This window comes from Nomia melanderi, chromosome 5, assembly GCF_051020985.1.
Source record: "Nomia melanderi isolate GNS246 chromosome 5, iyNomMela1, whole genome shotgun sequence".
Classification (NCBI taxonomy): Eukaryota; Metazoa; Arthropoda; class Insecta; order Hymenoptera; family Halictidae; genus Nomia; species Nomia melanderi.
Window position 1 is genome coordinate 16,227,518 of NC_135003.1, and position 13,158 is coordinate 16,240,675.

Below are 13,158 nucleotides of genomic sequence, written 5' to 3' on the forward strand. Positions count from 1 at the left end.
GAAACAATGGCGGCTCGGCCATAATCGTTCCGCCGGAGATACCGAGATTCGACGCTGAAAGAAGTAACGGGAGTTCGGCACGTTTCGCCGTTTACTTTGATAACACATTTCACTGGCAGACCAATTCATTAGTTGCAACGAGTCCCAGGGGAACGTTTAAAAAATGGCGGCAATGAAGGGCCATTAGTTTGCTGGAGATGATTTTAGGTGATGAAGGGAATTATTCTATATTTAGAAGTAATTGTACAGTATACAGTATCATTATCTATATAAGTATTTAGATCATATTTAGCGAAGAAGGATCATTGGATGAAGACGTATGATTTTAGGTGATGAAGTGAACTATTCCATATTTAGAAGTAATTGTACAGTGTACAGTATCATTATCTATATAAGTATTTAGATCATACCTAGCGAAGAAGGATCATTGGATGAAGACATATGATTTTAGGTGATGAAGTGAACTGTTCTATATTTAGAAGCAATTGCACAGTATACATCATTATCTAAAGTACTTATCTTTAGTCTCAGATCTAGACTCGATATTCAGAGAATTACAAGCTTTCGCGATGTTGTCCATAAAAACCCTAAGACGCCTATAAGACGATCATAAAAATCCGTTATCTTCGTTAAAACTGAAATGGCGTAAACGTGTTTCAGCATTACACGAATCGTAGAATTTTTAGATTCCACATTGTTGGCCCTAAGTTTTAATTAAAGCGTTAACGTTCGCCAGTAGCTTGCTCGGCCGCGGAGCCGCTGGTACAGGATGATTCACTAGCATTCTACGAGCGGACAGTGGATGCTCTCGCTGAGCAGCGTGCTCGAATAATTCTTGTCGCCCGAGAACAGCGAGGAACATTTAGAGCCCTTGTACATCATGATGTTTATAGTCAACACTTCTTGCTCGTATATGGTGCCCCTGTGTGTGCTTCTGGCCGTGGAGCGTCGGTAAATATCTCTGAATCTTATACCGCCGCTAATGGAACAGATACTTCGATCGCCACCCCCTTCTGCTGCCTCGTGTCCTCTCTCTATTTCTTTGTTACAGTCACGAGAATATCAGTCGGAGAGAAACGGTTGTTGAGTGTAGTCGCGATTAACGCGTCAACACCGAGGAGTGTCATCATCGGGTATCTGCCACGGGCACTCGTCATAAACGAATCACTGTGCGGTATAGTCACCGTTAGCAGCCTGTAGTTTTATGCTCGTGACAGATGTCCGTTGCAATGGTATCATGTACTGAATCATATTCATTCTGAAGATCCAGTTATCAGTGATCATTGCGGCTACAATGTGACTGTACCCTTTCATTGACGTGTCTCGTACAATGTATTCCATAAGTTCGTTGCAGCTCCTTTGGCTGTGCCATTTCTTGCGTCGTTGCAAATTTTAGTATTGATATATTTATTGCTTTATTAGTATTCGTTACTATTTACTATGCAATACTATTTACTATTACTCATTACTATTCATTACTATTTACTACTACTCACTACTACTCACTACTACTCACTACTATTCACTACTATTCACTACGTCTCACTAATATTCAATATTATTTACCATGCACTACTACTTACTACTCTTCATTGCTATTTACTATGTATTACTACTCACTACTCTTCATTACTATTTACTATGCACTACTACTCACTACTACTCACTACTATTCATTACAATTTACTATTATTTACTACCATTCACTAGCAACTACTACTACTCACTACAATGTACTATTATTTACTACCATTCACTAGCAACTACTACTACCCACTACTATTCATTACAATGTACTATTATTCACTACCATTCACTAGCAATTACTGCTATTCATGACTATTCGCCACAATCTACCGTTACAAGCTGGCATTTACTACTTCGCTACTATTTCCTTTTGCAACCTTAATCACCCCAGCAAATGAATGGCTCATTTATCGCCGCGGGAAGAATTCAGCCGAGAAGAAAAAGCTCTCTCCCGCGTTTCCTCTGTAGTCCTCCCGGTTAACCCAGACCAATGAGCCCGGTCGGGGCACAAAAACGCCGTATCCCTTCCAATTTTAGCCATCGCCGTCGTTCCCCTGGATTCCAGCGAAAGTGTTACGAACGCTTATCGTAAAGGACGAAAATAGAGAAGGTAGGTCCCCGAATGGGGTTGCGACAGGGGTGCGGATTTTCACGGTTCCGGTACTCCGCCGAGGAAAGTACATACGCGAGTAAAGTACACGTCGAACGGGTAGACGCGGGTGTCACGCGTGAATGCCCGCACGTGAGTCCGGCGTGCGTGAACACGTCCCCGTGCGCCGGTTCCAGAAACAACAAAAAAATACGTAGGGGGCTGAAATAGAATGTTGCGGGACCCGTCGCGTATACAGGGTGTCCCGTGACGCGCGGGAAAACTGGAGACGTTTTTAGCAGTTAACCCTCTGCAGGTCCGTGTAATTTTAAAGTCACGTGCCAGTATATCGACATCTTGTTGATTTATTTCATTTTGCACTCGAAGCGGCGAATAAAATTAAGTAATCAGTTAACTTAAACTTAAAAATTCGGCCCATGAAGAGTTAAGAGCAAGGAAATTTGCGAAGATACCGATTGCTGAGTTTACGAAGGCTTTGCTTGTAGGTTTTTATTTAGATTTTAGTTTTGTAATGATTGGCGTTTGTGGTTTTGATGTTACATTTCTAGTGTTTTTAATATTGTTATTTGTAGCATTGATATTTTTAGTATCGGTATTTCCAATATTTCTATTTATAGTGTCGATATTTCCGTTATTGCAATTTCTGAGATTGATATTTGTAGTGTAGATATTTTCAGTATTGATATTTGTAGTATAGATGTTTCCAGTATTGATATTTCTAGTACAGATATTTTCAGTATTGATATTTCTAAGATTGATATCTTTAGAGTTAATCTTTCCAATATGGTTACTTCAAGTTCTCCTGTTTCTAATATCAATATTCCCAAGATAGATGCTTCCAATATTGCTATTTCCAGTTTTGATATTCCCAATATTATTATCTCTCATCTCGATATTTCCAAGATAGATGTTTCTATCTCCAGCACTGGTATTCCCAATATTGCCATCGATATTTCCAATATTTCTATAAATCGAGATCCTTTCTTGTGAACTTCAATTTGAAGCGCCATTGCTGCGCCCGAAGTTTCTTCCGCGAGATTCAGACTACAGTGTACCCAGTAAAATTATTATTCTCAAGTTTAACTTTGCACTCGAGAGGTGACTCTCAGTCACCATTTGATTCGATGATAAATTACAAAGTGTTATATATAACATTAAGTTTTCTATAATGCATCAATACGTCAAATATTTATATAAAGTAGCTTTGCTTCTTAATTCACGTACATTTTCTCATTAGTTCGTTGCAAATAGTGTCGTCTATGTTTCATCGGAAAGTGTCGAATATTTCTAGTAAGAATCTTCCGAGTGCAAAGGGTTAACTGTTCAATTCTCCGGAGTTTCCCCGAAATATCACTCAGCACACCCGGTATCTACAACATACACTCGTCAAAAACTGTTAAACATTTCTAGTAAGAAACTTCCGAGTGCAAAGGGTTAACTGTTCAATTTTCCGGAGTTTCCCCGAAATACCACTCAGCACACCCGGTATCTACAACATACGCGATCCGTGCGTTTTCGCTTCGCCTCGCGTATAAATACACGTGCGGCGGTTACCTTCGGGTCTCTCCCGCGACCCTACGCCCGCTCGCGAGACGGAGGGGTACGCGCCGAGGCGCCACGACGCCTAGACCGACGCCTGGCGTCGCACGCAACCCCGCGCGACCGTGAAACGGTTTATCAAAGCTTCCTTACTCCGACGCCTCGATGGCTCATATCTTCCTGGAAAAAACGGGGCGGCCGTTCGACGCTCACGAATATTTAATCGTCATCGACCGCCCTTACCGCTCTTTTTTTCTCTCTCCCTCCCCCTTTTCCGCCCTCCGCGCTCTGTTTTCCCCCTGCTTCGCGGGAACGTTGCCCCGAGGACGGGCAACGTTTGACGGACTAGCTAAGCCGGCTCTAGCCGTTGCTCCCGATGGGAAGGCTGATAACGATAAATGTTTGAATACGACCGTAACCGGAGGAATATTTTATGCTGCTACTTTTCGAAATTGCCGCTCGGCGGCTCGCGATTTTCATCTTTTATGAGCGCAGTTTCATCGATGCTCGTTTGGGGTAATTATTCGTATGCTTCTTGGAGATCGTGGTGGATTTATTATTGTTAACACTATGCCTTCCGGTGACGCCGTGTTGGTGTCGCGGGCGGAGCTACCGAAATTCTGCGAAAATGGAGGATTGAGAAGTATTGAGATTGGTGAAACTTGATGTTCGATGATCTCTCGAAAGCTTTGAGGAAACTCCGAGGCAAAATGATCCAAACGAGTCCTACTAAAGGACTGATCTAAAGAGAACTGTAACAACCTCCATTTTATTCAATTGAACTCAATTCGGGTAGAAACTGTGTTTTGTAAAAAGAACACTGTTTGATGCGTTGCAAATACCACTTCAAGACTTACTGAATAACGAAAGAAAAGTTAAACGGAATAAAGGGTAATGCGTTGCCAAGTGAAAAGTGGGAGTTCCCCAATTCTTGGCTAAGTGTTAAGATTAGTACTGAATACTGATAGTTATGGGTTACGTTGGAATATGTTATGGAAATTGGACGGGTTTCTTAAGATTTGATTCTTTGAGAGATAAATACAGGAACTTATTCTTGAATCTTAAGAAAATTAAGCATAAAATTAGTGTTGTATAAGGAATGAATAGTCAAATCTAGAAATAACAATACTAGTTACTAAAACAATCAGTTTAAGAATGAATCGTGTCTACCCTACTCAATATCTAGTTCCTTTGAAATTAGATTATTATCATTACCTTTAGACTCTGTATAAACCCATCAGCAAGAATAGTCACAACACGTCACTAGTACAATATCCCAATTGCAATTAAACCCAGCAGTAAATTCGAATAAACCCTCTGTCCCAACGTTTGTAAACCCGGTCAGCTGTATCGCGTTTCCATCTGTCGCTATCAGTTCTCATAGAAAGAGACCATCGCCAGCCCCGATCCTCTCTTTGCACAAATTAGCGTTCGTTAATCTGCATAATGATGGACAATTTATTAACGACCGGAGAACGTAAAACGCCGGTCGTTCCGCAGCGACGTCCTTCTGTTAATGCGTATATTACTGTTTTCCGAACGATCGCGCGGGCCGAGCGCATTAAAAACCAGTTTCCAAGGTATCCGGTGCGCGTGCACGAGCGCGCTCGCGGGCCGAGAGGGGTGGGTGGTGGCACCGATAAGGCCCCATTCACATGGAACTGGGCTCGCGTTTTCTTTATTCGTGTACGCGCGATAGGCGGACATTGTCGTGCGCGTAATTATCCTGCGGCGCGGCGCTGCGCTCGCCCGCCGATAATTTGCCCGTTTGTCGCGACGCATTAAAAAATAATAATCCCGTGTTACACGGGCGAAACGCGTTATCGATTACGTACACGGTGTACCTTGCAAATTTTCCGGTTCGAGGATTCAAGCGAGGACGTCCCGCGATGCTCCGCGCTGTCTTTATTAGAGATCGCTGTCTGCTTTATTTCTCGTAGGAGCTGCAGAGCTGGACTTGTCAAGGTTTTCGTTCAATTAGATTCTAGTTTGTGTAATATTTATATATGTAGGAGAAAGAATTTTATTAGAAACAGTATAATTATTTCTGGATAACTCAAAATAAAGCAATAATCAAATCAAACAACGCACACACTATTTATACACTCGGATGCTCTTGTCTCACTCGCATATTTTCTAGAACATTCTTTTATTACCATGCATTAACTTTACATATATGTAGAATATTCTAGATTCATGAAAAAACGAACATTATTAACACTTTTGACTCTGTGGGCTCCAATATTGCACCAGGAATAATATTAGATATTTTAATGAATCTTAAAGAAACTACCCTAAAATTATTCGATTTCTCACAATCCAAATTTTGCACTAATATTCATTACTATTTACTATGCACTACTACTCACTACTATTCATTACAATTTACTACTATTTACTACCATTCACTAGCAGTTACTGCTATTCACTACTATTCATTACAATTTACCCTTTGCGGACGAAGATTCTCTGAAATACCCAAAACCCTCAACAGATGAAGCTAAATTACATATTAATCGCTCAAATACTAGCGATAACAGGAACTACATGCCAATCTCTTGCTGTCCGAGTAATTAAATCCTTTGCCTGCGACTCAGTCTTCCAAATATGAAAATTTCATCTCGAAATGTCGACATTCGCCCGCAAAGGGTTAATATCACGTTCTATTTATTCAAGAATATTTGGGAGTCATTGAAACGTTACCATTAAACGGTACAATTGTACCACAAATAAATATAGAAAAAATTATTAAAAGGTAGAGGTTGCAATAAAATAGAATAACAGTTAAACAGAATGTTACCCTGTCTCTCACGAACGCGGAGCCGTATCGAGAAATCGTCGCGTGCGTATCAGGCTTAAGCCGTCAGGCAACCAGCGCGCGAGATTCGAAAACGTGAAACGGTCACGGTATCGATTGCGCCGGTGTTTTAACACACGTTCCTCTCTGTTTCCAGCGGATTGAGCTTCCAAGATCTGATGGCGAGACAGGGCGCTATCGATTCCCCGCCGAAAACCCCGTTTATCATGGGGTCCGAGTGCGCAGGTGACATCGAGCAGGTCGGCGAGGGCGTGGAGAACTTTAAAGTAAGTAAAAGCGTTGGCGCTCGACGCTGGCGGAGATTCCCGTCCGCTTATTAACACACAACTTTTCGATCGCTTCGCCCGAAACACGCGACATTCCCCGCGTCCTTCCTCGTTCGGCGCCGATACGCTCCTTCCGCTTAACATCTCCCCCGAAAACTTTTCCATTTAACTTGCCCGACGACTTTTAAGTAGATCATTCTTGCCACGGAATTTGCTCCTCGGAACTTCGAGTGATATTTATAAATAATTTATCGGGAAACGTATTTCCGAATAGATTACCCTCTCTCGTAATCAGTTCTTCGAGTTGTGGCGTTGATTATTTTGAAATGAAATTAGCTTTGGGATTGGCCTTTAGTTTATGGGAATGGTGTACCCTTTGCACTAGAAAGTCACTAGAAGTATTTAGTATTCTTCGATGAGATACGATGTTCTTTGAAACTAATTAATGAAATATATATAAATTAACACTAGGTTTATTTATTGTACACTTCATTCTATTCCTAAAAGAATTGATGCTCGTTTATTTAGATTGTGGAAAATGGAGATTTTCAATCTCCAAAGGGTTAAATTGTTTTCGTTGAAATTGGTGTTCAAAGTATCATTGGTCGAGGGTATTGATTAAAAATGTCCATTTTGGTTGAATGTTCGTAGAGATCCGCTTCAGACTGGTTCATTAAGTAATTCTTCTCGTCGAGCACGCGGTGAGAGGCTGTAATTAAAAAACACTGGTTTCCGTTTCCTCAAAGATCGCCGATAAAGCCGCTTGATACTTAGTTAATAATCCACGGGCTTCTTTGACGGTCCCTATGAATTCTTTATCGGCGACTCGAGAGACTTCGTTATATATAAGAAGCACAAATCGCTGGTCCATTAGGCGGATTCTGTTAAGCATTAAATATAGCGTGGTGTGCTGAATTTCTCAGTTTGACGTCACCGATAAATTGTTCGTGTACAGTCGAATTTAGAGAAAGAACCGAGGAAACATTTTCATTTATTCTTTCATTCGAAATCCTTAACTCAATCAACAATCAAAATGTACGTCCCTCATTAATATAATACAATTGAATACACTATACTTCAATGTTCTTTCATTAACCAAGCGATAAACCAAACGAAACGTCAAATCACATGACAGTTGCCAATTATACTACTATATCATTAGGTCGTCCCATAAGTTTTTTAACACTAAAACTACCGGACGGGTCAAAATGACCCACTCTTGTTGTCTGTGCTTCTATAGAGAAACTTCAAAAAGTCAATTTTACTGCTCGGTAGTTTTAGTGTAAACCCTTAACACTCCAGATGGTTTTCTAATCTATCAGCAACTGCAACTAGGTTTTATAGTATCCATAGTAAAAATGAAAAATGCTATAACATTTCTTAGATCTTTGATTTTCCTTGTTAGTACAAAACTTGGATGTGTGGAAAATCGAATAATTTTAGGGTAGTTTCTGTAAGATTCATTAAAATGTTTAATATTGTAACTGGTGCAATATTGGAGCCTACAGAGTTCAAAGGGTTAATTTGAACTGCTTCAGTTTAATCAGTAGAAAGTATTAAAAACTGACAGATCCTAATGTTATAAAAATTATACATTTACACTTATAATACACACTAACAATCACACCATTATCCCAATATCCCAACATCCACCAACAACACAACTATTACATCACAATAACATCGCAAACAATACACCAGCATGCCTCGCGGAAACCTCCCTTTCCCACAAACACACAAATCCACCTTTCACGTTCTCGATCCGCAGATCCCGTTTATCTCCAATTTAATCCCTCAAAGCCCCGACTCGCGGTACAATCGAAATCGTCGAAGATCCAAGAGGTCGAGCCTCGATTATCCAAGGCGGACGAAGAATAAACGCGAGCCGACAGCGTGATAATAATGTCCGCGCGCCCGTAGACTCTTTTTCCGCTCGTCCGGCGCCGTATTTTCCACGGCTTTGTGCACGCGTCGCGCGATCGCGGCGAAAGAGAGGGAAAAAAAAAATAGAAGGAGGAAAATATTAGACTCCGCGGAATCGATGGGAACAGGGCTGACTCGGAGCAATAACTATCGACGAGGAAGAGACAACGTTGGCCGAGGGAGATGAGGGCCGTCCCTGCTACAGGCCGCTTCCACCGCGATTTGCATCCATTATCATGTCAAACGGCTCCTCCTCGTGTCTCGTCTCCGCTCTTCATTCGCCGTGTTATGAGTAGACTGCGATACTTCGGCTCGGTATACTTTCAATATGGATGAACGATAACGAGGGCGTGCTTTCCAGACTCTTCGAAAACTTTTCACGGAAACCATCCGTATACATGGAAAAACTCGGATATTACGTTGTTATGTAATATATTTTAACCCTTTGCACTCGAGAGGTGAGCCTCGTTCACCACCTGATTTCATACGGTAAAACTATGAAATTTTATATTGAATATTATACTCCGTATAATGCGTCAATTTGAGAAATAATGAAAAACAATAGCTTTGTTCCTCGATGGAAGCGTGATTTCTCTTCGAGTCAGATTCACAAAATATCGTCTTTATTTCGTCAGAAACTATTCGAATATTTCTAGTGAAAAACTTCCGAGTGCAAAGGGTTAACTCTATGGAACGAGACGCTGTGTGTGAATTTATAATGAAAATTTGTTGCTTGAGATGTTCAGACGTGTTTTCTGTAGATTTTGTGGATTTGAGGGTTTTTTAACGTTTCAACCCCTTGTTCTGTGATCTCCTTCACAAATTGGAACTGTTTGGATGGAATAAAATATTTAGTTCATTAGAATGAGAGGTATGTTCGCATTTTTTGCAGTGGTAATTGATAATAGAAGAATAGTATTTAGTAGTCTGATGGTACAAGGGGTTGATACCATTTCATTTCTATTCCCAATCGAGTCCAATCAAAGATTCCCTATAGAATCCATACAAAACGTTTACATCGTCTGTCCATTAACAACGTCGTACCTCCTGCAAACGGGAAGATTTATCGGAAGTTCGGTGTCCAACGGATAAAAGCTCGGCGAGAGGGTGAAAACAATCCATAAAGAGTTTAAGAAAGTTCCCTCTAGTAGCTTGGAATTAAAAGCTCCGCGAAGCGAGCCGGAAAGTAGCGATAAAAGTGTACATCCCGACGAAGACGTAAAAGGAGAATCTATCGGGAGTATAATATAAAACGGAAGAAAAACAATGGGGTTGGTCCAGAACATCTGCGAAGCGTTATATCTTCCTTATCCGGTGAATAAAATTGCGCAGTCAGGGAAAAAAAGCCGATGGTCCGAGGCAGAATGTTCCCGGATTCGTCAACGCTTCTCCCCGTCGGAAAGACGCTCGCTACCCCAGTTTCCAGAACTACCCCCGTCCGAGAGGGGGTAGAAAAGATAGAGAGAGAGAGAGAGAGATAATCCCATAAAAGAAGAAATAAACGGACGGACTAGAAGAGAATTGAACGACCGTTTCAGACGTGCGGGCGCAACAATGCTAAGAACTCGAGACATCCGGGGGTTGGCGCGGGGTCAGGGGTCGCCGATAGGCGGCGGGGTGCGTCCGTCGCCGCGTGGAAAGGGAACCTCGAATATTCCGTCTCGGGGAGGCTCGCTGCGCGCTGCCAACCCCCACGGTCGTTTACACGTGCTGCTCAGGATATCTGACCCTTAAGGGGTTGCCACACTTCGGGTGTATCTGAAAACGCGAGATAACGCTGGGTCGACGGAAATACTGATTTCCTTTTCTCTCTTTGATAGGGATAATGTACGGAGATGAGTATCTGCTTTTCTTGTTTTCTGAGTAACTAGCTGTGGGAACTTGGATTCGTGAATGATTTTGATGTTTTGAGGTTTGGAAGCTTCTTTAACCCTTACTCCAGGTTTTATAATCTATTAGCAACTAATTTTTATAGTATTAGCGAAAATTGGAAATGCTGTAATATTTCTTCGATCTTTTATTTTTCTTAGTGCAAAATTTGAGTGCGTGGAAAATCGGATAATTTTAGGGTAGTTTCTTTGAGATTCATTGAAATGTTTAATATTGTAACTGGTGCAATATTGGAGCCTACAGAGTTCAAAGGGTTTTTAGTTAGCTATAGTTAACTTTTGGTGGCTATAGTTTCCAGTTAACTATAGTTAAATTTTAGTTAGAAACAACAACTTTTAGTTAACTATAGTTTTTAGTTTGGAAATGATTCGACTGCTCAGTTGTTCTAGTGTCAACAAAAATTCCTTTGATTACACCATTTCCAATTCACCGTCAATTCAATTTCAATTGACTATATTTCCTATCTACAATTTTACCTACCATCTTCCTAAAACAAAGTAATCAAATTATTTCAAATCCAAAGTATTTCAGTAACCCATCTACGAATGAAATTCTAAGTTCCTAACGTCTACTGCAGGTAAACGTGTAAATATTTCTTCGTTATCCAGAGATAATCAGTAAACAAGGGTTCACTGTATCAAACGACTGAAGCCGCTCGGGGTCGCGTAAAGAAAAGAATTTGTTCACGACTTCCGTGAGTGCTCTTCCGGCGACCGGAGTCCTGAGAGAGAAATTTTCCCTTTGAGCTTGTGGCAACCCCTTAAAAACGGGTCGGCGCCCTTCACGACCTTCGCAGAGTCCCGCGAGTCGCGAAAATGGACCGGAGGACGAGGAGAGTCCGTTTCCTGGAGGCGTCGCGCGCCTCGGAAAAGTACCGTGAGACTCCACCCTCGTGGAAAGATTAGTGGGTGAAAAATTCAAGGGCGGAGGGCTGAGCGTGTGTGTGCCCCCGCGACACTTGTCCTCGGGGGTGGGTCGGTTTCCTTGATATTTCTGACACGGGGAATTGGTTCGAGGTCGCGGACCCCTTTCTTCCATACGCTCTCCTAGATAGTATCGATGTATGTCGCTCCTGTCGAGGGGTGGGACGCGAATCTACAGGGTGGAGTTAAATTGGCGCAATAAAGCTGTAGATAAAGTGAATCATCGGTTTCAGATGCAATTCGTTCGCTGGAAGTTTTCGTTTAATCTTTAACCCTTCGCGGACGAATGTCATTTGGACGAGACGAAATGTTCATATTTGGAAAACTAAGTTGCAGACAAATGATTTAATTACTTGAACAGCAACTGTTAATTTTCAGTAGGACTATCAAAATTGGTTGTTGCTGACATCACAAAACTATGTGGAGTTAAGGGTTAAGGGTAGTTTTCACTTGGATACCAGTTAGTTTCAAGCTACGAAGAATTAGATGATCTAACAAAATTGCAGATGAAATGAATCATCCAAGTATAATTCATTTACTGGAGATTTCCATTTTTAACCCTTTGCACTCCAGAGCCTCTAAGTCACCAAATGATTTGAAACAGCAAACTGTAAACTTTGATATTTAATATCAAACTCTGTATAGAAGAAAATGTATATAAAAAAATGTCGTCTGTATCTCATTAGAAAATATTGAGTATTTCCGGTGAAAAACTTCTGGAGTGCAAAGGGTTAATTGTCCTTAGAGCAAACATTTACTCAAGGCTTTCAACATAGTTTCAACCTGCGAATGATACGGCGAACAACGAAAGAACAAAATGAAAATCGAAGAGTGCAGTGCTCGAACTCTCCGCGAACGTTCAGGTTCCACTTGCCCCGACTGTACCGGAGCTCGTTAATTTTAAATGAAATGTAATTCTGCAGAAAAATTAAGTGATCAACAAGAATGAACGTTCCGTCGAGAGTATCGGGCCGTTCGAGGCGTAATTATAATTTTCCAATTAACTGACGAGGGACGTTCGGTTGTTTGCATTTCAGGTGGGCGATCGAGTGGTCGCGTTCCCCGATCACAAGGCGTGGGCAGAGCTCGTCGCCGTGCCGGCCACGTCCGTTTTCGCGTTGCCGCCCGGCATGAGCTACCTCGACGCGGCCGCTATCACCATGAATTATACCGTCGCTTACATTTTGCTCTTCAAGCTGGCCAACCTGACGCCCGGAAAGAGCCTTCTGCTGCACAACGCTGGCGGCGGTGTGGTAAGTCTCCTTGTTAACTTGTTCGTTTATACATCGACGGTCACCGGTGACCGGCAGTATCAAAATTCAATTTTAATCTTGTCCTCTTTGACTTGATCTTCTGCGTTGACGGTCACCGGCGACCGGCGCGATCAACATTCAATTTCAATCTTATCCTCGTTAACTTGATCCTGGCCTTGACGGGCACCCGTGACCGGCGCCATTAAGGTCAGATTTAATTTTAATCCTGTCGTTCACTTGATCGTTTGTATTGACGGTCACCGGTGACCAGGAAAATTCAATTTAATCTCTTGCCTTATGATATATTTCTCAAGTCTGATTGGTATAACAGTTTATTATTAATAATTAACTGAAAAAGGTGAAAGTTGTAAGTATATTCTATACATATGTTTGCTACATAGTATAATAA

General features: G+C 41.6%; 1 protein-coding gene across 1 annotated transcript in view; it reads left to right on the top strand.

Annotated features, from left to right (window-relative positions):
• LOC116424503 (synaptic vesicle membrane protein VAT-1 homolog-like) overlaps window positions 1-13,158 on the top strand; it is a 52,863-nt gene that overhangs the window by 28,826 nt on the left and 10,879 nt on the right. Inside the window, exons 2-3 of the mRNA XM_031970995.2 lie at window positions 6,631-6,760; window positions 12,534-12,749. Of these exons, the coding sequence (XP_031826855.1) occupies window positions 6,631-6,760; window positions 12,534-12,749 (346 nt within the window). The remainder of the gene's footprint in view (window positions 1-6,630; window positions 6,761-12,533; window positions 12,750-13,158) is intronic.